This window comes from Sceloporus occidentalis, unplaced genomic scaffold (assembly GCF_023333645.1).
Source record: "Sceloporus occidentalis isolate IW3139 unplaced genomic scaffold, rSceOcc1.0.p SCAF_208, whole genome shotgun sequence".
In the NCBI taxonomy this organism is placed as follows: Eukaryota; Metazoa; Chordata; class Lepidosauria; order Squamata; family Phrynosomatidae; genus Sceloporus; species Sceloporus occidentalis.
This window is the reverse complement of record NW_028317188.1, coordinates 682,456-709,773: the sequence shown is the minus strand read 5'-3', so window position 1 is coordinate 709,773 and position 27,318 is coordinate 682,456. Positions and strand designations below refer to the sequence as shown.

Sequence of the window (27,318 nt, the reverse complement as noted above, 5' to 3'; positions counted from 1 at the left end):
CTACACCAGATTATTAAAGAGTCTTTGCTGATTCTCAAAGCTGTCTTCTAAGTCTGCACTGTATGCATCACCTGGCAAACGACAAAAGCAAAGCAATCAACATTGTCTTCCCAACTAAGACTATAACCTAAGTGCCTGATTTATGTTGTGATGGATTATAACCACAGAAGCCATCTTAAATGTAACAGATTTCATGTGTAGTAGTCTTGACCCAACATGGAGATTATCTACTAAACCCCTGGAAATTCACAGATTCACAGCTAAAATCACTTTGGTGGAAACTCATTAGACTCCAAAGAGTTTCCTGAAGTTGAGGAATATGACAACGCTTGCAATGCATTTGGTTCCAGGTTTGCGATCGTTCAATTAATGTACCACATCTTGTTGAACTTCTGTTCAACATCAAAATTACCCTTCAGAGAAGCATTCTTCATATCTATACTTAGATATGGCAGTGAGGGTTTATTTTTGTGGTTTAATACATGAGTTTGTGATAAGTTTGCCAAAATTACCCGTGTGGCAGTTGTGTAGCCAGATACGGTGGCCGTCATATTTACACCTGCATCTCATCACATTGTTTTGGAAATCGGACTCCGCCACTTCAAGTTTTGGGTTTATGATGACCTTTCAGAAGGAGAAATGAAAGAACCAATAAAATATCCAACAAATACAGTAGGTTTAATCAGTGACAAATCTTGCGTCTTTTTTTTTTGGTTTAAGAGATTTTCTGAGTGAAGGCATTAGCTTGTAAACGAGAGAGCCGCGCGGAAGGTAAACATATACAGTGTTCCGCTTGTGTGTTAGTTATACATCAAACTGCAACAAGATGAATTGTAACTTCAGTGACATTCTGGGTAATGACTATAGATTTAAAAAGAATGATGTGGTGTAGGAGTCAATGCTAATAAAATAAGGTTTTTGTCATACTCATTTGACCTATCCTCAAAACAAATAAGGACATGTCTCTGAGCCATAAAAGAAGATTTAGTGCTAAATTAGGAACTTTATAAAGCTCTCTCAAGAGCAAAACCATGGCTTCTAGATGGGACTAGAACAACATACGCCATAATGGATATCTCATTTGCTGAATGAAAAGCCTAAAGAATTAACCTATATGAGCTGTATATATATTGCTGTGCTACACCCGGATTTGTCTCCTTCCGTTTCAGATGGCTGCTATTAAGAGATGAGATAAAAAGAGTTTGTGAAAAAATGTAATTGTTTTGCTAAACAGAATGTTTCACTACAATGAGGAGTCGATCTTAGATTTTTCTTTCAGACAATCGTGGCGCAGGAAAACAGATCACATGACTAGTTAGGGAAATAATGTCCTTAGCTCCTATGGCGCTAGGTTAACCGTCTAACTGTCTATCCATAGCTAGATATTCCAGTTTAGTGGGCAGAAATATTGGTATTCGGATAGATGTACTGATCATATCTCTTTCTAGTAACCAGGGAGGTTTCTAAGGGAAAAGTAAAGTAGGTTCATATGATAGATCATTCTATTCATTGATAGATCATTCTGTCCATGATAACTGTCACCAAGTACCCCATGACAAGCCATTGATAGTCTGCAGGAGCAATATACAAATGTTCTAGACCTTTAAAACTAGGTAATCATAAATTAAATTTTAAGTAAAGAATATCTCCCTTACCTGGAATATGTAATTTCCTGGAGCCACATCTGTGATATCTATCCACTGACAATCAATGTCATGTCGATACGTGTCCCAACATCCAACTGTAATTCCTTGCTCTCCAAAATTAGCACACTCGTAGCGCCTTTGTATCCCTGTTTATACACAGAATGTCAATACAAGCGCTTCTTTTACTACTTAAACAGCAATTTGTAACATTTTATTCAAACACAACAGGAGCAGAAAGGTACCTTTTCCACAATTTGTGTCTTCTAGGCAAAAACTGGCTTTGTGACCTTCAGCAACCTTGGAACCATTGTGGGTCATGAGGTCATAGTGGGTAAAAACCTCAATGCTATGGTAATGTCTGTGTATAAATAAAAGAAAAGGAACATTACAATCAAAACTGTTATCCATGGTCTTACTTTTGGTAGGGGATCAACAATAACCTAAACAATATGAATAAAGACATTATATGTTGCAAATAGAATTAATTAGCCTAATGTTATACATCATTACACATTCAAAGAAATATGCATGCTATTGGCCATAGTGACCTTTAGTGAAGCTATAAGCATACTTTGGAAAAATATATAATTGCTGTTCTTTTGTCCAGAAACGCACAGTAATTATAGGGTGTTGCTAAGATATAAACATATTCTGTTTTCTGTATTTAAACCTTGAATCAAAGCCAGATTGTGAATGCATAGAAAAGGCTGCTGCTCAGTTCTTAAGGGAAAGTGTATAAAGATCACTGAGTGTATATACATTATATATATATATATATATATATATATACACACAGAGGTGTATTGACTGCATCTGTATTGACCCCTTCCCTGCATTAAGAGCCATGTTGTGAACCGGTTTATGATCCTAGTCAGCCTAGGCCAGGATACATTACTGTTTGTGACTGATGCTGTTTACTGTTTCGGTGACGTCTTCTCCCCAGATTGGAGGATTGGGGAGAGGACGTCACTGCAAGGGTAGCCATTTTGTAGAAAGTTCCTGCCAGGTTATGTCCATGGAGATGCGGTCAAAGATAGAAGATTAAAGACAGCAGAAGAGAGACAAGAAGAAAAAAAAAAAAAAGATAAAAGATAGACGATGAAGAAGATGCGGAAGTGTCTGGCATAAGCAGAAGCGGTTGGAAGAGAAAGTAGGGAAACAGAAAGTGTGAGAGAGTGAACAAGAAGGAGAGTGTGTGAGTGAATGTGGGCCCATGTATTTCAGATGAAAATTCTGAGCTTTTTGCTTAATATTCATCCCATTCATGGAGGTTCTGGCCTTGTTTCCGTGGCTTCATACAAATCGCGGAACTAAGTAAAATTCAGTAACTTTGCAATTCGTACGTATCCAAATGCACAAGTCTGATGTATATATATATATATATATATATTTGTGATCACATTCATTCATGATTGTACATGGGAATTAATAACACAAAACTATGGTATGTGGGTTGAGAGTATTGTTTCCCGGGAAACAACAATGACAGTAGTTAGCTCATTATAGCTCATCTATGGCAAGTACCCAAGTGTTTTTATTTTTCACAAAATATTACTTTTTTCGTATAGTCGGCACTCTTTCTGCTATTTCACAAGGCACAGGGTAGCTTTTTTTTTCCTTATAGAAATCAGTTTCACTTTCAGAGCTCTTAAGTCGCTGCCTGCTGCCTCTGACAAGCCACTGCTGTGAGAAAAGGCTTGTTAAAAAGAAGCTCATCTGACATTATCACAACTCTTTATTCTTCCTTTCAGCATGAGCTCTTTAGTCAGTCTTCAGATCCAAAATGAAAAGAAAAAACACTAATTCAACCCCTGTGCTGTTTTCAACCATTTATTCCAAATCTCCAACAACGCTCTAAAAGGCACAGTAGTGAGCTCCTGCCTGCACACACGATTCCCTTATAATCTATACCCGGAGGCAATTTATATGCTTAAGAATATATGTGACATTAATTAAACATAGCCGTGTTTACAGGAGTTTGTTTCAATGGAGACATTGAAACTTTAGCTATAACGAATGAAGTCATCTATTCACAACACAGATGCTTTTCTTCATTAAAAGCCCCTTCCTCTCAGAAATCTCAGGAATGTTTCCCACAATATTGCTGCGTAAATGGATTTTTCCAAAAAACTGACGTATATCAGGCATTCCAGAAAATATTGAAGCTAAAGGCTGCCTAAGGTTTTTTTTTTTCAGTATTGTACATATGTGAGGATAGCTTGGGACACCAATGTAGCAATAGAAGAGTTTGAAGTCACTTGCGTTTTTGGTTGGTGGCTGTTCTTTGTGGCTCTGTACATAGGGACATTCCGTGCTTATGCTCTAGGGTGACCGCATCGGTCATGTTTTCCAGGACACACAAAATTATCACATATTACTGATCTCCACATGTAAGTGAGATATCGAAACTCATGGAAATCGTGGTCAATGCGGTCACCCTATTGTGTGCCCTATTTTCCTGACCATTGCCAAAACAATGCCTCTGTGACAACATGATCAAACCCAATCCTGCAATAAATATTTAAAAAGTAATTAATGAAAATACTCATTTTAAACGTACATACTCTGCATCAACTAACATAACACCACAATAATATAACAAAAATATTGCATTTTGGAAAAGTTGCATTTTAGTGAATTCCTATACTGTACATATACTGTAACTGTGATGTATGAATTCAATACCTTTTATCTACTGTTTAATTAAAATATGGTGTATATATGTGATTTTTGTAATTTCATGCATTGAGGGTTTTTTAATAACTTCATGAACCAAAACATTTGGTTGAAAAAAAACCTGAAAATGACTTACATTGAATAACTATTTTACGGTCTGCCAATTCTTGTTGTAAAACATTGAGTGCCTTAGTACCATAAAACTGATTGAATGACTCTAGCCAACATTTAATGAACATTAAGTGAGTTGGCATTATGTAAGATTCATGGTTATTCTTCATAAATAAGGCCATATCAGAGAAAGCTGCGCTCTCCTTTTAAATTAATAATCTAAATTTTAGCTGTAGCAGGATGTATAATTGACTCTAAGTGGGAAAAAATCCAATTGGTTTCTCATTCATCATATCTTAAACAAATGCAATTCTCTTTGGACATTAACCATATGGCAGCCTAAATTAAACTAAAATACATTTTTAAAATATAATGTGGCTTTTGTCATATTTAGCAGTTGAATACCAAGTATTTACTACACATCAGTTCTTATATTAACTTTACATATTCAAATCCAAGACTCCTGTGACAATTAATTTTTATGTTTAAATGAAAGATCAATACAAAAAGAATGTACAATTTTAAAAGCGGAAGAAAGACCTCTGCTCCCAAATCTCTTTTTGATTCTCTATGGTTTGGCAAACATGATAGAGATAAAATGTATTAAACATTTATAGATGCAGAAGGAAATCACTTTGCTTGGGGTTGTTCTCAGGCTATTAAAGCAAAGGCAAACCCAGGCTAGGATTTGGTTTGAAACTCAAAACCAGATATTAGGCTGTTACCCTTATTATCGGCAATTAAAACAATGTATAAGGAAATAAAAAGGTATGCGTCTACCTGCTCAATGTATCCCAGCGTCAGTAACAAAGTAATAGCCAATAGCTTCTGAAGAGATTAGCCGAATGCCGTACAGCATAGAAATATACAATGTTTAAAAAAGTACAGATAGGCTGAAGGCTACTAGGGCAGTGATGGTTTCATGGACAGACCATCAGCCAACTTGTGACCTGGGAGTGTTGGTGTGAAAGGGTTGATATCAACCAGCCTTCCCGTGTGTTCGTCACTTTCCCCGTAGGGCACGAAGCAACCACCACTAACCCAAACTGGTCACCCCAAAATCCCAAAGTCATTTTGTAGGATTTAAGACTTCGGTAACCACCAATATACTATTTCCCAATTATGTTGAAAAACCCGATCTAGTAATAGATTTGCTCATTTATGAGTTAATCTGAGTAGAAGGTCACGGTGCTTTTTATACAAAAATGCATATAAAAGAAGACATACAAAAATATCACTACATAAAGAACAGTTCTAAATAAGCAGGAATGGGAGAATACAGACACACCATACCAATGTATAATTCTGTGGGAGTCTCGTGCGATGTTCTGGCCTCGCAGACTCTCCCCAATTACCTTGTTACCTCCCTTTATCTCCCCCTCTTACACACATCTGTCACATGAGGTGAGGGTGGCAGCTCGCTAGTTTATGACATCCTGGATGGGTTCGATCATAAACATTGCCTGATATGGAACCCCATGGCACATTGTACAGATATAATATCAGGACTGTCATATTTCTCCAGTACCAGTGATTATTTATATACCGAACTATACAACCATCTATTGGCAAAAAGGACACTTTCACATAACTCCTGTTTGTGCCTTCCAGAATCTTACTCTGCTGTGTCCATTGATTGACCTCTCAATCCCCAGGAAGATGCAGTCGGGATGTCTGGTCCTTTACCCTTCCACTGGTAACATCTTCCTTTAAAGCTAACAATCCCCAGCTTGGGAGGGTTATCAGATCAAATAAGTAAAAGGCATGTCCCAAAAGTGGAGAAAAAGCATTATGTTGCAGTGAAAAAGGTAGATATTGGTCTACTTGGAGGCTTCAAGAAGCCAGTTGTAAATAGGTAAATAAAGGAACTCAGCCCACGTACAATTACCTATATAGCCTAACCAAGGGTTGTATATATACCGTATTTGCTCGATTATAAGACGACCCTGATTATAGGACGACCCCCAAAAATCTGAATATTAACTTAGGAAAAAAAGAAAAAGCCTGAATATAAGACGACCCTAAAGGAAAAAAGTTTTACCAGTAAATGTTAATTCATGTAAACTATTTTTTTAAATAAAAGCTATGATTGAGTTACGCACATCTGCACCCAGGCTTGCCACACCAGTATGGCACTGTGGCCCATGATATGCCTTTTGACCCCCTATGTGCCACTCTGCCTCCAGAAATGCCTTATACCCCTATATCCCATTCTGGCATTTAGGGGGTTAAAATGCATATTATGGGGCAGAGTGGCATATAGGGAGGGATAAGGCATTCCAGGAGGCAGAGTGGCATTAAGGGAGTTAAAAGGCATTGTATAGCGTACTCTGCCTCCAGAAATGCCTTATACCCCTATATGCCACTCTGGCATTTAGGCGGTTAAAAGGCATATTATGGGGCAGAGTGGCATATAGGGAGGTATAAGGCATTTCAGGAGGCAGAGTGCTCTATTAAATGCCCCCTTAACGCCACTCTGCCTCCTGAAATGCCTTATACCTCCTTATATGCCACTCTGCCCCATAATATGCATTTTAACCCCCTAAGTGCCAGAGTGGCATATAGGGGTATAAGGCATTCCAGAAATGCCCTATGCCCCCATTTAACACACACACACACACACTTACCGGTGCTTCCAATTTCCTGCTGTATTGCCGGGGCAGCGGGTTGACGTCTCCTTCCGCTGCAGCCGGAAGGAGGTGGAGTTGGCAGCGGGGGTTTGTCTGCGTCCGTCGCGCATACCTTCCCCGGCTGTGGGGAACTCTGATCTCTGACAGTCATGGAAGGTATGCGCGACGGACGCAGACAACCCCCGCTGCTAGCCACACCTCCTTTCGGCTGCAGCGGACGTTGTCTACGCGGATCGCGTAGACGTCAACCCGCTGCCCCGGCAATACAGCAGAAAGCACCGGTAAGTGTGTGTGGGGGGGTGTTAAATGGGGGGGGGGACAGGAGGATCCAGGTCCCAGCAGCGGTGCGGGGGATCTGGATCTTAGTCTCATAATCAGACCTCTATTTGAGGTCTGATTAGAAGACGACCCCGATTAGAAGACGAGGGGTATTTTTCAGAGCATTTGCTCTGAAAAAAACCTCGTCTTATAATCGAGCAAATACGGTATATAGATATATATATATCCATGAATGCCCATCCTACACACAATGACAGAGTTGACTCTGTCAGGGATCTGCTCTGGTTTACCAGCCTCGCATGTGCTGTGATTTAGGGGTTGAATCACTAAAATGGGAGTTGGGAGGTTTCAATTCACTGAATTAATTACATATTATATTAAATATTATTAAATTAACGGTATCAATATTATGTTTAAAGTGAATTCTGTAATGTCTTACCGGTGACATTCATGCCAGACCCACGTGTGTCTTCCATTCCTTGGGACAAAATCCGCCCTCCCGATATTGTGGATTTGTGAGGAGAAACGCAGCAGTCTACGATGTCCATAAGGCCAGGACATGTCATCTGCAGACTTGGAGAGGCATTCCTCCTCGTGAGCACACTCAAGCATGTTGAGGGGTCGGTCTTCAAGGTAAGCAGTTTCCTGGACCAGCTGGGCATTCAAAATGAGGTCAGGGGCATCTAGACAAATACCATGCATGTTGACTTAAGGCCATAGAAAGATTCACATTGCATGTACAAACATTTATGAAGTCACAATAATCATTTAAAAGTAAGAAACTAAAAAGCTTTACATAAAATAGAAGCATGGCACAACAGAACATTAATATTACACTAACTTTTGTCAATAACTCAACCTTTTCTACATGTTTTCAGCCATATGCCACCTGATTACCCTCACCTAAGATTTGTTTTTGTGAGATATTGTTATGAGAATGTGAAAACCCATACATTTATATTTAGATATCTGAAATGATGTTGATTATGGGAAATGTGAGTTATGAGATATTTCATGGAATGATTGTAAACATTACGTTCTGTGCAGGAAACTCCAGCAGAATAACGTCCTCCACCCCGTGGACAGTGGACAACGCTGTGATGACGGCATTCCTGAATTGACAGCTCGCTGCCAGAACATCGGACACCACTCATCATTATATCCCCAGCACCAGGCGTTCCTTGCCAATACCACGTCTCCTGCAGAATGGGAGTTCCAAATATTGTGTACAAAAAACCACAGTCTATACAAAGAACTTTACTTTTCCAATCAGTGAATCATTATGTGCAGGAACCTGAGTTTTCAGGTGTTGTTTTTCCTTTATAAGTGAAATAACTTTAGAACTAATCTCTCACTAGATCTATCAGGCTATGTACAGAGACTCTGTTGTGCATCTAATACAGGAACATTATTGGTTATTGATGTTTAAGGTAACTATCTTGGTTTCCGTATTCCTAAAATGACATTTAAATAAAAGTTGCTAACATTAAATCCTGGTTCTTACAAACTCTACACCCCAACGCCCCACTCAATATGATAATGTTTTAGTCTTATCACAAAATGTCAAAATAGGAAAAATAAATGATGATTTATCCACCAGTTTCCTTGGTAACTACAAATATTAGTTTTTTTGGTTACATGTTGAAACAAGTGGTATTTTCCAGAACATAAGAAGTTTTTCTTTTTCTCTCTTATAACTTATGTGTTTACCTGAAGAGCATGGTTGGCAAAACCAAATCCTAGCTGTCTACACACCACCATGGCTTCATTCAGTCCCCATAGATCACCACATATGGCACCCCACTTCTTGACGCCTTTCTTTTCCACCAGAACCTCCACAATACCCTCTTCGGTTGACCTTCCTCCAATCAAGCGCAACTGAAATAAAATAATTTAAACAAAAAAATTCTTAATTGTCTTAAGACATCTGTCCTTGCTTTCTAGTTTGTCTACTGCAACCCTTTTACATTTAAAGGGTACTTATGAGCAGGGCCCTCCTCGGCTGTTATTTCTGTATGTCATTTTGTTTTTGCTTTAAATGTCATTAAAAGATATTTACCATATTCAATGACATCATAAAAATATGTGTCATTGTCAAGTTAAGACTGATGAACATTTTGGTGTGCCAGATGATAGAAGGGCTAGGTGTCTAGAGGCTCGACAGAGTTTTATACTCTACTCTCTGAAACGTCAAATTTCTTACAAAAGGGAAATATGTAAAAAAAATATTGTCACAACTGTCTGAAAGAGGATGTTGAAGACTTATGATAGTGGAAAGACAACCAAAGTAGCAGGATGATCATTAAATAAGTATATTTTGGGGGGTTTTAAGCAACGTGCAGACAAGTTTTATCCTTTGGAACTGCATAACCTACTGTCTCAGCATCAGAACATAAAAATATTTACATTTTCTGGGGAAACAGTACATTTCAGGTAGACAAAGTACACAAGCGTACACTACACACATTTCTCCTACTTTAACACAATTCTCACCCGGCTTCTATAACCCATTTCAGGAATGTTACATTTCACGGCTGCATCCTCCTCATGTTGGCATCCTGATATGTTTGCCTCTTTGAACTTACATTCTGTGATGGATTTTTCTCGACCTGTGCAGAGCACCTCATTCATATGTATCGGGCCAAGACCTAGTAGATAAACATTATTTAATCAAACGAAATGTCCGGTGCAGCTGAACACGCATTAGACTTTGCAGACGTTTTTATGAATGCATCAAGTACAGTAAGGAAGGATCAAAAGATGACTCTGTGCTATTTTTATGAAACGTGCAGAAGGTTTACTTTTGCACTGGTGGAAAAACTTGGCTTTCTAACTATCTTACCCAGACCAACAGGAAGATGCAGGCATATTATCACCGATTTTTAAATGAAATAGAATGGAACGATTAGGATGATGCAGGCCTTTAACTGATATTTTTAAATGGTCTCAGATTCTTCAAAAGAATGTATAAAATAGCAGATAGTTAACACCTAATACATGCTTTCTGCACTTAATGTTTTTTTAATATATAAATTATTCTTAGCAAGGGTATAAATTAGCAATTGAAAAAAAAGATATGATAAAAAAACATCTTTTCAAGGCAAGGAACTCTGCAGCTAATACAAAAGTGTTATTCAGTCCAACGGTTTTCTTTTTAACATTTGCATAGAGTATTTTAACAAATAATTTCTGCTTTTCTCGCCTCTTGCCAAGTCAAATACTCTATTGCTTGTATAATTACTAGGTTGCATTAACAAGTATGATGTTATTATTGTAATTATGTTCTCCCAAAGATTTCACCACTACTTTACTCCATTTCATTCTGTTGAATTAGTAAATTACAGCTGGCAGAGTAATAATTACATGCAAAATTATTTCTAAATCAATAGATACTTGCCTTGTCCCATCTGGGCTCCAAAGACTGCCTCTTTAGCAGATCCATATCCCAACTCTCGGCAGACAACACCGGCTGATAGGAGGTTCCATTTGTCGTCACAAATAGTCCCCCATTTCCCATTTTTTAACACTTCCACCCTACCCTCTCCAGCATGGGGTCCTGCCCTCAGTCTCACCAGAGGTTCCTAGAATGAACAAAGTAGTACACATCCAATGGAGAGACAGTTTAGGAGAGACACTTTTGTCCCCACCAGTTCCTCTTTTTCTAGAAAGAATCTTAGAATGTTTGTGTTGTACAGCCCTGAATGGAAAAACAACCAGCAGAAAATGGGCCTTTACATCAAACTGTGCAAATAAAATGCAATATTCTTCTAAATGCCTTATTGAATGAAATACATTTCTATGAAACCCCAAGATACAATGGGCCAATTCAGTATGTTTTCACCGGTGTTGAAATTGTTCAGTTGGAAAAGTTTATTAACTAAACTCAAAATTAAGAATTAACTGGATTTCTGATTTTCCACGGAAAAAAATCATGGAGAAATAAATAGTGGCAAACCTCTATTTTTCTTTGGATATATTCCTCCTAGAAATATGATTTCAACGCATACCTCATAAAACTGAGATATAATACAAAGGGAGCATACAACAGAAAGATGTACTGGGCCCACGTTCTTGTGTCTTGTTTAGCGTATAATGCCAAGTTCACTAGCGTATGCAGGCGCTAACTAATGAAATTCTGTTGGTCTGGATTACAGTTTTTGGGATGCTTCGCTCTTAATCCTGTAACCTACTTACCATTGCCCTAAAACCCTTCTTGTAATTATTTTCATTCCTTTTGATGAGATGAGGGGCCGCAACACATTTTACCACCGCATGCATCCCATTCCTACAGGCTGGTTTTAACTTTTTGGGGGAAATCTGGATGTTGCAGTTGGCTAGGTGAGGCTCTGTTCCTGAGCAGGAAACTTTGTGAATCCAGTACATTTTCTTTTGACTTAATATTTTCACCCTAGGAAAAAAACATAAGCAGAGTATAATTTTTGTGTACCAGGTTTTAATGGATTGGTTAGAAAGTAACTTATGTGCTCATGGACTATGTTCAGTTATAACGGACATAGTTTGTTTATGTATGTGGGGTTTTTTTTGTTGAAGTGTTTAAGAAAAGTCTGTGGTTGCTTCTAAACACCTCTAGGCTTTTGGTACCAAGGGAAGCATTTGCTTCTAGCAACACACCAGGCATTTAAACTTGAGAAAGGTCAAAACATTTCTAGAAATAATTATTAAAGCATTTCAGAGCCAGATTTGAGACTAGCTCTAGAAAAGTTGTTTTGCTGATAAAGCCTTCTTAAATACCATTTATAACAATTAAACGCCATACCCACAACCTAAAGTATAGCTTGTACAAGATAAGGGGTAGTAGAAGTAATATTAAACACTCATCTACAGACACCAGACAAGCCAGAAGGCTTGTTGTTCCCTCAGAAGTCTCATGGTGCTGCCACAATCACAAAGGATTCTGGATAGGCGCATGTAAATAAGTCCAACAATTATCACCCACCTACCCAGAATCCCTTGTGGTTGTGGCAGCACCATGAGATTTCTAAGGGAAAAACAAGCCTTCTGGCTTGTCTGGAGTCTGTAGATGAATGTTTAATATTACTTCTACTACCCCTTAAATTTAAGTGGAAGGGTCCCCTTAAAGACAAACCAGCATAGTGATCTGCCTATTGCATCTCTTACCTGAGTTTTGTCTAAAAACTGTCCTGTACAGCAGGCAATTACTTTCAAGGGATCCATGTATAAAGTGGATATAGAAGTAAAGGTGATAATTATTAGCCTTATTTGCATGCGCCTACCCAGAATCCCTTGTGGTTGTGGCAGCACTATGAGATTTCTGGCTTGTCTGGTGTCTGTAGATGAGTGTTTAATAATACTTCTACACACCCCTAAATTTTAGTGGAAGGGATTTCCTTTACCCACCATATCTTGTGTAACTGTACAAGATAAAGAATAGTTAGAACATCAAACCAGTGTGGTGAGTGTCCTGCCGATATTGTCTATAGAGGCTGCTAACTAATCAACCTTATCAACATATACTTACAAATTAGATAAAAAATTACATATTATCAATTCAGTAATCTGTAAAGGTTATTACCTAGATTTTGGAGTTTTTATCTTCATGTTCCAAAGTTTCCTAGAATAAAAAGGTAAACATTTTAAAGTCATACTAACTGCATACATTGGGTCTCAAGTTTGTTATTCATGTTGATGAATTGTGTCAAAAAATATTTGTATTCTTTGCTAGTATTAACTGTTTGTGAAAAATGTCTTGTATAGTGCTGTAATGGCAGGTATTGATGGTTGATATGTTTTTAGTGAGCTTTTATCCTAATTCCTAAAATAAAACATGTTAATTAGAAGTACATCAAGAACAAACACAGTCTTTCTTTGTACGCAATAAGTATTTAAAACTCACAGGATGAACTTAAAGTACCCTCGAGGACCCAGGAAAATCTTGTTAGAGTAGGAGCGCAATTCATTTATGAAGAACCGTTAAGATGGTTGATCTAAACAGGTACTTCAGTCTGCAATTACCATGTAACTCTATGTAACACAGTGATTGCTCGTTTGTTAATGCTGACCTGTCAAAAAAGCTTTTCATAGATAAAGTGCATATGTTTTTGTTACCAAAAAGTCTTTTTTTATGAATAAATAAATAAAAACAGTTCAGGGCGGTATTTTTAATACAAGTATGAGTAATGCCATATTGGTCCCAGGAAAGTTAGCCTCATGTAAGCGTTCAAGACCTAATTTTTTTTGCTCTGTCGACCTCTAAACATTTGTCCACTACAAGATATCACAGCATTTTTAGAAACATAGTAATTTTTAATATAAATGCCTGTATCTTGGACTAAGTCGTCCCAAAAGAGGCCCTTAGAGCATGATACCACTTTGTGGTTCTTCATGAAGTTACATCTCTATATATGAATTTTCTTAACAATACATTTATAGTCATAAGTATTAAAATCCTTAGGATGTGCTAAATTATTATTTTTATTGTGTTTTAAAAATGTAGCTCAAATAAATATTTTGGCTTAGGGCCCCTAAAACCTAGAGTTTGAGTAATTATTACAAACGCCTTGTGTTTGCCTGGGAATAAAGAAACTACAGAAGCCATCAGAAGACGATGGCATTGCCAGCTTTACTTGTCATCCAACAAGCATTGGGGAGATCCTAAGATTCAGGGGCCCTCACTGCATCGGAGGGGCAGCAATGGCTTATGCGGCGCTTGGTGGTATCAGCCATCATTTTTTTAAATTAAAATAGTTTTACAAATAGAGGTTGATTTAGAATAGGAATATCATCTTATCCATGGCAGGGGGTAAAATATGATACATTAGTATATATCTTAAAAATATATTTGTTCAGCATTTATTTACCAATGTAAAGTTTGTAGGACCTACAGTAAGTTGGCAATGGAACCTATTTCTAAAAGAAAATAAAAAATAAATAAATATACAGGAAAAGAAAATGATTAAGACCACCTTCTTAGTTCTTTATGTCGGATTCTCCTCTTATTCCCAACTGTATAAAATAACCGGTGCTAACAATCCTTCATTCACGGATTTGTATGTACTGATAAGGTCATTCAGCCAAGCTCAGTCGTGTCTGTAAACGGGCTTTGATAATTCACTCATGCTTTCATGTACTTGCTAAAAACCTTGAGACGGCTCCCGACACATTTTTTACAAAACCACAAGGAAAAGTGACAGCATATACGCTTTTAATCTTTTTGTTCTGATTTTTTTTTCCTGCTCTCATTGACTTATTACAACATCAAGAAATTTATTCTTGAAGATATTAGAGCCTTCTATCCTGCTGCACAATAGCAGTTTTTCGACCGGAATGCATTAATGTAGTGCAAACATTTAATTTCTAGATCCAGAATATCACATGGAGCGTGAAACTATCCTGTTAATTAAAGGCAAAGATAAACATTTTGCTGTCCCTAAACTTTTAATTAAATGCATAATAATATTTAAGACTTGTGATATTTAGTTTACTTGCATTGAAGAACAAGCTAAATGTTAAATGTTCTCAAAACAGAGATTCTTGATAGACGCTGATACATTTTAGTAAAATAGAGACCCTATAATCCCTGATGGACCATAACCGTTACACTTTTTGTTGAATAAAAAGGTTGGTACATATAAACAGAAAATTACACTGCTTTGGTCCAGATTAATTTACAAGGACAATTAAATGTTTTCATGGATTGGATAAAACAGTGGAGGACGATGCTAGCCCCCCCCAAACAGGCCCCTCTTATTGCATATTAAGGCTTGAACGCTGTTATCTTAATTAAAAAAAACCATTAAATTACTTGTTTTTAGACAAGCATACCAAGAACCTACTTACTGCTAAATCCACGGCCACTACTCTATGCTAACCCTACTGGACCTTTCTACAGCTTTTGACACTGTGGGCCACCTTGTTTTCCTAAAAACTCCTCATGAACCTGGTCTCTGTGACACTGCTCTGATTCAAAAAGATAGATAAAGGCTTCAGGCACTTAAAGGTTCCAGCATCAGGCAGATTTATTGAAGACAACACTTCGACCTCACAATGAGGTCTTTTTCAAGACATCCTACCTTTCCGATCATACCTTCAGTGTCTCCCTCTCCCTCTTCAATACTTCCCCACCCTCTCTCAGTCAGGGACCCCACGGCTCAACCCCTTCTCAACCCCCTCTGTTCTCACTTGGCAAACTAATCTCAACCTTTGGCTTCCAATATTACCTGTTTGCCGATGACACCCAGATTTACCTATAATCCCCAAACTCTCTCCCTCTGTCTTAGACCATGTAACTAACCATCTAGCGTCTGTCTCTACCTGGATGTCCGCACGATTCCTAGAACTCAATCTCTCCAAAACCGAGCTCCTCATATTCCCTCCAATACTTATGTTCCCTCATCAGTTTCCCTCAATGGCAATGGTGCAAGCATCTCTCCATCCACTCATGCTCGCTGTCTTGGTGACACCCTAGACTCAGACCTCTCGTTCAACATTCAGTGTTTCTGCCGTCTCCATCTTAAACACATTGTCTGCATCCGTCCTAACACAAAATGCCACTAGGGCTCTTGTCTATGCCCTCATTATCTCCCACATTAACTACTGAAACTCTGTCTTAGCTGGTCTCCCTCTTACACGTCTCCCCTCTACAATCCAACATGAACATTGTTGCCAGACGTCTCTTCCTCCCCCATCTCTTTACTAACGACTCTCCCCTCTTAAGTTTAAAGCTCTTCATACTCCCCACTTCCCCTACTTACATCCCCTCACACATCTCCAAATACATTTCTACCAGGTCTCTCCGCTCATCCAGTGATCTCTAGTTCTCATAAAATCTTGCAAGATTTCTCAAGGGTTCCCCCTATATTCTGGTAAACCCTCCCCCGGCCTATCTGTCTTTCCCCCAGCCTTCGATCGTTCCAAAAAATTGCTCATGACCCCCTTCTTTAAGGACTCTTACAATATTGCACAATAACGCCCTCCCATATTCCTTTAGCTCACCTTTCCTAGTCCCTCTCCTTCGATACTTATACTAATATGGCTGCTCCATCCCTAACAGAAACACTTTTACCTCTTGTTTAAAACACCCTCTCTCTAGATTTTAATCACATTTGAAGTGAGGTAATTCTCTACATGATGAGCTGAGCTGCTCTTGCAACTGCCAAGCATTTTTACTAATTAAAATATGCTTTATACAGGGCCATCCAAGCCCTTCATAATGTAAACTAACGCCAAGGAGAAACTCTCTGTCTTCAGTGAATAAAACCCTCTGTCTATAGGTATAATAATTGACAATAAAGATAATCCTTAGTTTGGTGGTAAATAACAGCCCCAGGTAATCTGTATAAAATAGTCACTTTTACATACAGTATGTATATCAGATATCATTTTTATAGAGAAAATGATCATGTAGCTTAACATCACTGCATGATTTTATACCTTAATAAAAGTAAGTGCTTCTTACTTAGAAAAGCAGTATATAAATGTTATTATGTCTACAACTTATCGCATTTTAAATAAAAATATGGTACTATTAAAATTATGCATAATATTATTTTAGCGTACACAATACTGTCAATATTTTGGCTAATTTTTTATATATGACGGACATCTGTAACAAGTAGTTTAACTTTAAGAATTAAGAATCCTAACAAAGAATTTGCATGATTTTAGTGCTAAGATTACTCAGTTATTAATAATTTCCTTCAATAATGATAGTATTTTTGTTAAAACATAATCCTTTCACTATGAAAATTGTATTCATTTAGCATAAAATAAAATGTTAAGAGGTGCATATTTTTTCAGTATAATGTTTGGCTCCGCCATCTTTGTTCAGTGGTATTGAAGACCAAATAGCAGAGGGGAAAGCACTAATTTTATAATATGGTTTATAGTCATCACTATAAAAGGGCACTCCATAGAGTAACAATAGAACAACCGGCTTTTCACATTTTTAATAAGCCTTACCACACAACATGTGGGGGCCTTACTCCATGTCCCAAGAAAGTACACCAAGTAATGGGGTCCCCTAACTCAACTGCATTGCGATTACCTATCCGTTCTCCATAAATCTCCCCAGGATTTGACAGCTTCCACAACCGTTGCCAAATTCAGATCCAAGGAGCCTCTGTCTATATATTTGTCACTATCATAAAATAATTTGTTTCAACGAAGAATGAAAAGATTACTAGTAGAGAGCTAGAAAAAAATTAAAAACAGGGCTTAAAGGATAGAGACGAGAATGAACAAGCACATAGGAAAGGAGCAAAATAGGCTTAGGGAGAGAGAGGATAGCTGGGAATGGATCTGGAGTTGGAGGAGGTGTTAAAAGTCTAAGGGGTATGGGAAAAACCTATGAGTTGGTGGATAGATGGCAACATGAGGGTTGGAGAAAACAAGAAAAAATGAAGAATATTTATTTTCTGGACTTTGTTTCTGAGAATAGAAAATAACAATATGTTTTGGGTAACAGCATGGTGTGATTGTGTGTCCATCCCATTCAGCTCTCAGAAGGTTAAATCTTTGCTTAGCCTTCAGCTGCTCCTGTTGCCTATGTATAATCAGTAAAAAAAAAAAACTCTATTATAACATAAAAATAATTCTGCAAAATTAAATATCACATCAATGCCATGAGAAAATTATGCCCCAAACCATTTATTTTATTACACTGGTCATTGAAACCACAGCCCACTCTGGACAATAGAATGAAAGGAAAAACACTTTGCATTGCTGAGCTGCCACTTGGAGGTTTGATAACATAAGCATTAAATGCCATGGAACACTTGGCTAGTAGAATTTGCAAAATGACGCACATCCTTACTAATAACAGATTAATTAATGTGTTCCAGAAATACTTTGAAAAGGGTGTATGTTACTGCCTTGTTACAAACAACACAATGACTCAGCCAGAACAGTTTTATCAACTTTTGATATTGCTTTCATATAACTAATAAACACTCAGATGGAGTGCTTCCATCTGAAGTGCACAGCAGTGTTGGCGTCGCTAGGGTTGGTGTCACCCAGTGCTGTAACTCACTGAAACCACTGCTTACCAGAGCTGTTTGGCGCCGCCGTTTTTCATCTAATGGTGTGACAACCTATTTAGTGGACTAGTGTGCCAACAGGCAGGCCAACATGCCATACCTGGGAACTTCCGAGGGAAGGGTACACAGAGCTCTCCCTCTTCTGGCAGGGTGGCTTTGTGAGGGACTGTTCTAGTTGGTCGTATTGGTGGATATATCTGTGAATAATGGTCGGATTGAGTAGGAGGGAAAATGAGCAAAGAGTGGGCATAGATAAACTTGGGCCCCCTGACTAGATAAAATGATAAGACACAGAAACTGGGGAAGCAGCTCTTTACCTGGAGACTCTGGGTCAATCCTGGTGCCTGAAATACATATTCATATATTAATCACCCTCAACCACCTTCTAACGAAGGACTAAGAGGAAAAGGACCAGTTCAGTGGGGTTTATTATCATTACTTATATTTATTTACAAAGCTCCATATATGAAGTAGAGACAGTTATTCAGATATCACATGACTCCCTACAAAGAGAACATCTGAAGATGAACAACTGGAAAAATCCATAGGACACAGGAACCTTATTAAGCATTAAATATTTCTACAGTGTGCCAATTTACATACCTTTATTTTTTTCTTTTATGCTTTTATTGTAAATACTAAGATAGATAGTTGATTTTCAGACCCATTTACACTTCATGCCGCCATCTTGCAGGGAGCACCAACAGAACTGTCTAAACTACTGTAACCTTTCATTCTCCACCATGCTTATTTGGGTTTCTCCAAATCTCTGTTCTGCTGACACTTACTGTTTCTACCCAATACCTCGGAAAAAACCTTTAAGTACCCATATAAACAAATTTCATAATGCTGACCCTCATGGCTATTTTATCTCTTCCTAGCCCCATCCACCCTTACCTACTGCTAATACAACTTCCGCCCTCATCTATGGCACTATCTGTCCCTCTTTCTCTATACCTTGTGTATTTCTATACCCCATCACCTCTAGAATGCAAGCTTGTGAGCAGGGTCCTCTTTACCTAATGTATAGGTTCGTCTTAGCTTGAGCTTTGAATGTATGTATTATAAGAAGTGCTGTGTAAATTGTTGGTGCTATATAAATAAAAATATTAATAATACTAATAATAATAATAATAATAAATGGTGAATGTAAGATGGGAGCTCTATAATCTATTTAAACAATTCTTAGATTTGCTCAGATAATTAATGTTTCAGTCTTGCTTAGAGTTATCTACTGGAAGATAAAAATTGACCTGTCTTCTGTAACAGTATTGAAAATGTACATCTTCCTTTTTTCTGCTTACTCAGACTTTCGAAGTCATTACAACTCAGGCTGCAGAAAAATAATTGTAGCCGTCACTTTAATCACACAATGACTATTTACAATACACAGTAACTACATGCTATTTGGTGTGGAAAAACACCTTCAGGGTAATCATCTCTCTGATTCTGCAATGGACATTTATATTTGTGAATGAGCAGCGGAAACAAAAACCTTGCAGCCACATCTGTATTCTTAACACATCTGCCACGTAAGGATATTAAAGACTGAAATCCAGTACCGGGGATTGAAAAGGAACGGTGGAAACCTACTACCAGTTAAAGAAGTTTATGAAGGGGAAACGTTGATTTAAAGTAAGAATAACTTTATGTAACCAAACAGCTGCTTTGCTGAGAATTAATTATTTTGGCACCAGAATGATTAAACAGCCATAAAAAGGGCAGGATATTTTAAGGTATAGGACACGAACCGAGAAGTTATATTGTATGTTAACAACAATAAAGACACAATCAACAAGTTACTGACAACTAGAAAAATCTAGGTCATTGTATTTAATTAACCAGCTTCTACTATCGATGTCCTGCCGAAAGGCTTGTTCGTTTCTGAGGTTTTGTTTGGAAGTTTAAGGTGTTGTCGCTCCTACACTGCTCAATTTAACATTTTCTAACTATATAATACAGCATTAGAAACATCATTTCTCGTGGTGCTACATTCCCAAATTGTTCCCGGAAATAATCCCTTAATCAAGTATAATTTCCCAGGAGCGCTTAATTGCCATGTGGCACTAATGCGGTGCAGCACTGATAGGTTGTTGCCATAGAAACTGAAAACATGCTTTTAAAATCATTCTCTGTTGTTTTTATGTAGCTAAACCTTCACGTTAATGACTACAATACATACTCAGTTAATACGCTGGAGAAAACAATTAATGTTTAAAAGGGAACATTTGTAAGGGCACCAACACTGCATTATAGTAGGTTATTACATGCGTAAAAAAATATAATTATCATGATCATATAATTTGTGCATATAATTTTGTGGTCAATAAGAATTGTGTTTTATTAGTACTTCTATCTCCCTCCTCCACTGATTCTGAATCATTTGGGGAACAGGTTTATTTTCTTTCATGTACGTGAACTAACTTTATAAAGTATATGTAAGGAAAAACAGATGTTCAGCCATGTTTGTTTATGTGGTAGTGCAATACCCCAGCCACCCCCTCTGTGGCTATTGTCCTCACTGTTGACCCCCCAACTTATGTGAAAGGGAGATTTTACCAGCTAGGCACAGTTCTTCATAGGGTAAATTGAGCAGTTGGAGAGAGGTGTCCCTTGTACACCTCTCCCCAACCAGTCCAATGAGGTGGTGTCACCTGGACCTGCTGCCTTAGACCTTGGCCAGAATACGTCTCTGCATATATAACCAGCCTTGTCCTCAGCAGCCCATCTCTAATTTTGGTCCCATATAAAGAGGGGGCAACCTCTAAGTGTTGGACCTTCCCAGGTATGCCGGGTCTGGATGCTTGAACAACGTGGGCTCAGTATGGAATAACAAGATGCAAGCCATGTATGTTTCTGTCTGTCCCCTGTCTAGTATATATCTATAAGTCAAGAGGCTGATTATTTCTACACACCTGACCACTGAACAGCAAGCTTACCCATGTGTAACACCGTATTACGTTTTTTACAACTCATGTATCTATTACACTATTGACCGTTGGGATTCCACAGAGTGGCATCAATTCCGAGCCCATGCATCCATCCATGCTCATTCATGCAAACAAAACAATGGTTTTTCAGGAACCATGAGACCAGTTTTGTTATAGTTCCTACTAAGAGACATCACCATTTCAAGCAGCTAGCAAATGTTTTGGGCATCCTGGACAAGTAGGTTATTTCATATATTCTCCTTAAATCATATGAAGTTAGCAAGGTTATGACAGGTGTATAAAAACATCAAAACTATGTCAATAGAAAAAAAAATATTACATTATGTCCAGTAAACATTTAGTTAAAAACATAACCAAATTAAATTATATATCAGTGCCCATAAGAATAGCACTTCAGCTTCATCCAGAAATTAAACCTACTCTTTTATTTCTAACCACAAGCTTTTCCTGCGGAACAGGATATATAATCAGACTTTGCCTATAATTGTGAGTTGGGAAAATTGTGGGCAATAAACGTGGCACAAAGTGACTGCTATTTTTTTTGTGTGTGATCTCAAACCGGCAATAAAATGTTCTCATAGAGCACCTGATCTATAAAAAAATTTTTACTGAGTGGTGCTGTGCGTCTCTTGTAAATTTAATCCTGTCAAAAGGGGAAATTTAAGACAGCAAATACATTGCGCACAGGACCTTGGAGTGGAAATCTGAACTCTAGATATTGTCTCATGCCTAAATCTTCAACTGTCTCCATGAGCAATGGTCAAGAGCTTTATGAATAATACCAGTCCTTAAGAGGCAAATACAGTACATTCAGAAATATCTATAATGGAAAGGTGAAAGCAAAGGAAGGAGAATTGAGGGCGTTTTCCATGTTTATATTTCAGAATCTGATCATCGTACCTGTAGAATTTGTCATTGGGATGAACTTCACCAGGGAATCCCAACATTCCGCAGACCACGCGACTATTGTTCAGTGTCCAACCTTGGTCACATACTTGCCTCCACCTCCCTTGGTGTTTCACCTCAATTACACCTTCAGTGATCGGCATGCCTGCTTTGGCACGTGCCAAGATAGGCTTAATTCGAACTTCTTCAATTTTCTTTGTGTGCTGTTAAGAAGATATGTAATAGTAAGTGTGCATAATGTCTCGATAGCTTCTGTAATATTGAATAACATGGTTACCTGTGTGGTTGTCCACCTGCTAATGTTACTGTTACCGTGTTAGCTCTTACTTCTGGGCATGAGGATAGGACATCACATCCCAGCTCTCCTCTTTTAAAGAAGGAAGCTCTCCATAGTGTTTGGCCCTTTGAATAGCGGTGTTGAAGAGAGCCTAAGGCTCCCTGTAATATGGCAGAAAGGCTGTCACCCTTGACCTTTCTCCCTAGGCTTAGTTTGTCTATGCCAAAATATGTCAGTGACTGAATAAATATATAGTGGGCTGAGGTGGTCAGGGTTTTCAGTGTGGTCTATAACCATCATTATTCAATTTAAAAAGGTTTTTTTATCTAAATAAAAAGTTATTTTGGTTCAAAATTGAATATGGGGTTTTAGCACCATATCATCATCATCACTTTTCTACCCCTTGGATCATCTCACCATCTAAATAGGTGGAACACTAACCTGTGTGGGCATGATTTGGACAGATGGGCATATATTAAGCGCTGGGTAAATTGGTGGCGCTATATAAATAAAAGATAATAATAATAATATAATATTCTACAAGTGTTGAGAGTCACATGCCATTATCCCACAGAAAAATCACATTAAGCCCAAGTAGAACCAGAGAATTTCCACGTATAACTATTTAATATAGTTCTGAACATTAAGCGTGTATATTGCCTGTGCTGGCAAAAAATAAAAACACACAAAATATGTTTGGAGGGCATTTTCAGTTGATGTTTATAGCACATTTAGTTTTGCAGTGTTTGCTTTTTTAGAATAAAGTTACTGCTTTGTGGTTTTGACAAAAAAGGAAAACAACAAGACTGTTTAAACAAACACTCATTTCATCATAACAGCAAAACATTGGCGAAGCCCATTATGCAGGCAGACACTTGTACGTTTGGCTCTTAGTGTCTAGTTTGTTGTGTTCTGTATTCCGTTAATCATAGGTAATAGGATAAATATCATAATCAGTTCTACATTATAAAATATTCCTTCCTTCTGAAGTTTACATTTTTCTATTATTTAGGAGGTCTATTTTCCCACATGAAGTAACTTTAATGTGTATGAATGAAACCCCCCAATCTTTACAATGTTTTATCGTTAAAGAAATACTTCTGCTCCAATATCATGTTGAATCCATATATTAGTCTATTTTCCATGAGCTCTAATACATTTGACTGCATGCACATTGGTGCAAGAATTATTTAGTTATTGGTGTTAGAAAATTATATTTTTGTCTAATTACTTAAGTAGAGATTCTACACAAGCTCAGTAGATCCCCTGTTGTACTCAGAATAAGTTGGGCTCCCACTGAAATTAAAGGGAATGGCGGCATCCAATCACATGTTTGCTAGCTGAAAACTGATGCTCAAAAGCATGCATTCATATGGATGCCACTACTTCCTTTGATTTTAGTCGGAGCTCTCTCTCGTGCAGCAACTTGAAGGTAAAATGTCCGTATAAAATATGAGAAGAAAGAAAACAAAAAACGGGGACTAGAATGTTTATTCATCATCTAATATCACACAAAGGAAGAATCTCCCATAGAACACCAGTAGCACCCACTGGTAGGAAATACTCAGATAGTTTACACTATATAATGTATACAGAGTCTATCCTAGTCTTTAAGCCATCAATAACATTGAGAAGAAAAGTGTGGAGTGAGGAGACAAAAAAAGTAAATCATCAGCACATGCTGAATGAAGGGGAGCAGTAGTTGATTATGGTTTGGTTGCCCCTAATGGCATTTCCAAACTTTCCAAAGTAAAATTCTCAAAACAAGCAAGAGTCATAAATATGAATATTTAGATAACTTTGTCAAGTGTTTTCTCCGTATTTGTAGAGAAAAGGCAAGAAAGGTGCACCAGAAAGATGAAAGCAGTAGACTTGGCCCAAAAGTCTTTGTTGCACCTCCTGGCTTAGGACTTAACACTGACTTGCTCTCCATAGTCTGCTGTCTGCAAATGTGGAGAAACTCACAGAGCGAGGATCATGGGGAGAAAAAGTCTATGGCAAGTAAGAAGATGTGCTGGCCCATGTTGAGAGATTAATGGGTCCATTCACGTCCGTATGCAGGTCATGCCCCCACTGATTTAATAATTTAAATTTTAATTCTTCTTCAAGGAAATACAATAAGTATTTCTTAAATATCATGGAATCTTGTCCAGTAATGACAATGAAAGAGTATCAGTATGTTGATATGTAGTGCAAAAAGATCAGTTATTATTATTTTTTATTGTTTTACATAGCGCCATCAAATTCCGTAGAGCTGGTTTTTGTTGTTTATTTACTTTCACCTGGAACTCTTGATTAATGAAGTCAGACAGTAATGGAGGAGTTGTCATTTGGTTACACAAATACAGTAAATTCATAGCCAGGATTCTAGGTTAGTGTAATAGTTACCTGCACAGTAATGGTTTGTGGTTGCTCTGAGGCTCGCAGTCGACTTGTCGAACAGAGAATGCCAACATCTTCTGAGTGCTTGCAGTCGGTGATACCCCAACCGTTCGATTCACATTCTGCCAGCGAGCTCTCGGTGCCTGAGCAACGCACGTTATCTAACCAGATTGGACCTGCAAGAGCCAACAATATTAGCATTCTTGTAACTCTTCTATTACGTGGGGAAGTCCGATGGGAAATATTGTTTTGAGCAGAAAACACAGAGCGGTGAAAAGTAACATTAAACCTTTATCTGCACACCTGGAGACTGCCCTTGTCATTCATATTCAGCTGATTCTTTATGACAATGCTGATGGAAACTGTTCCTCCATCGACTTAGTCAGAGTGTCAGGATGGGTGATTAAGACTGAACCATTCTACTGTTAACGCAATGTTAACAGATGTTTGTCTAGGAGACTGGGCTAAAATACCAGAGCTAGAACAATTACAAATTACTAATATGCAGTTGTCTGAAAACATTATAGTATGCAACCTAGATTTTTTTAAAACAACAGCACAATATTTAAAAAGAAAAATCAGTCATAATCTGGCACTAATTTTAAGAAAAAGTTGTAGCAGTTCGCCTTTAAGTATAAATTTATAAAAGGATAAATAATGATTTTATACTTCTGGTTAATGAGTATCCAAGAATGTAACGGACGACCCTGCAGAAAATGTCCTTAGAGGGCAGGATGGGTCGTTCCCCCTACCTCTTGACCAAGCAGTATACATGTATCGGGATAACGAGATAAGTACATTTAAGATTACTGGAAAACCAACAATCCCTACATTTAGATGCAATACACAGGTGCCAGGATGCACAGCGTCCGAGATGCTTGTTATTTACACATCAAATGTGGCCTGAGGGGGGAACCTAATCATTGCTTTTTGCAGAGTTGGAACTTACTTCCAAACCATTCTTCAACTTATTCTGTCAACATTAACATGTGATGCTCCTTGCAGTTTGGCCACATAGATTTGAGTGGCTCCTTGGCTAAGGAGGGCTTAGCAAACCCAAGCTAGTCCCCATGGCTGCACTAGAAAATCCTTACGTCCCTCTGTCGCTCCACAGTTATATTTTTTATGGGCCATGTATTCCTGTAAGAGTTGGCATGATTACATGTTAAAGAAAATTGATGACTCCAATGCTATAAATGGTCATCGGTGGATGTTGCTGAAGAAAAAGTTCCAAGACATTTTTCAATTGTCAAAATGTATATGTGTAATGAGACAACATACAGTATAAAATTAATTTAAATGTGATTTTAAGTAGCTTATAATGCGACATAATGAGAAACACATAGACACGCTGGGCTTATCCAGCTCATTCATACTAATTTAAAGTTCATTCAAAGTCGGCCACACGCTGAAGAAGGCTTTACAGTGCCAGTGCCACCTTATCATCACCAGTCTGGCCCTGAGAATGCTCCTTATATGTATTACATGCGGAAATATATTGTATCTTCCTGTTTTTAGGACCTCCATGACCATTTTCTCAATTATGTTATCTCTCCCCTATTAAGATGTTCATTGTTGATGAGTGGGTGAGGAGAAGGGAAAGAAATAGATTATCTAATGATAGCCCTGGATCTCGGCTTCCTTGGTTTTAACCTAAATCTCTACAAAACTATTACATGGATTGCTAAACAAGAAGAGCAACCTAAATTAAGTTTTAATTTATGAATTTAGTTATGCCGAAGGCTGTGATGATGGCTAATATGCTTTAAGGGCAAATTTGATGAGCTAAAGTAGAGTTTGCAAAACAAGACATATCCATCAGCATGGCCTTAAGAGTTGGCACTTGATATGGGAAACTGAGGTGATTGACAGATTTGCTTAAAAGAAGTGATGGCAAATCAGGCCAGGAAGGGGAATGGTTATTGGATAATCATGTAGACATGACACTAAATGGAATAGAAAGCAGTGGTCTTCCTAACAACCCTTGTAAAGAGCTGGACGTTCTTGGTACTCTACAGCATATTGTTTTACAAAGCAGATTTTCTCAGAAATGTTGTTACACTTCTTAATAAAACAATAATCTGTTTGGTGGCTTCTATGATGTCTAGGTGTCAGTTCCAACAGCACATTACAAGAAGTTATGGTATAAAGAAAGCAGATAACATAATTACCTTCTCCTTGTCCATATCTGGCACTGTGGGCCCAATTCATGGCCGTCTCGAATCCTAGTTGCTTACAGACTACATGGGCCACTTCCATGCTGAAGTCATCATCACACACAGTTCCCCACTGACCATTGTGAAGAACCTCTAAACGACCTTCATTGGCTGTCCTTCCCAACCCGGCCAACCGTAACTGGATCTGGTTTGCTCCTGCTTGCTGCCAAGATAAGTCTATCAGACATGATAGTGCTACTCCAATTAATAAGAAAACACTCTTGGACAT

General features: G+C 38.0%; 1 protein-coding gene across 1 annotated transcript; it reads right to left on the bottom strand.

The window, feature by feature from the left end:
* On the bottom strand, window positions 1-27,318 carry LOC149277630 (lysyl oxidase homolog 4-like). Its single transcript, XM_089502677.1, has 14 exons — window positions 27,045-27,318; window positions 24,880-25,049; window positions 22,209-22,417; window positions 12,897-12,935; window positions 11,537-11,750; window positions 10,740-10,923; window positions 9,836-9,990; window positions 9,053-9,220; window positions 8,379-8,541; window positions 7,782-8,025; window positions 1,889-2,004; window positions 1,656-1,792; window positions 513-624; window positions 1-71 (listed from the first exon to the last, which is right to left on the bottom strand). Exons 1-14 carry the CDS (start codon window positions 27,316-27,318, stop codon window positions 1-3), a joined length of 2,256 nt encoding a protein of 751 aa, XP_089358803.1.

Coding starts and splice junctions, on each gene's coding strand:
- LOC149277630 (XM_089502677.1), bottom strand. CDS start 27,318: ATGTCCAAGAGTGTTTTCTTATTAATTGGAGTAGCACTATCATGTCTG. Junction 9,991..10,739: donor TGGAGCCCAGATGGGACAAG/GCAAGTATCTAT, acceptor TTTATCTACTAG/GTCTTGGCCCGATACATATG. Junction 625..1,655: donor CAGGAAATTACATATTCCAG/GTAAGGGAGATA, acceptor TCCTTCTGAAAG/GTCATCATAAACCCAAAACT.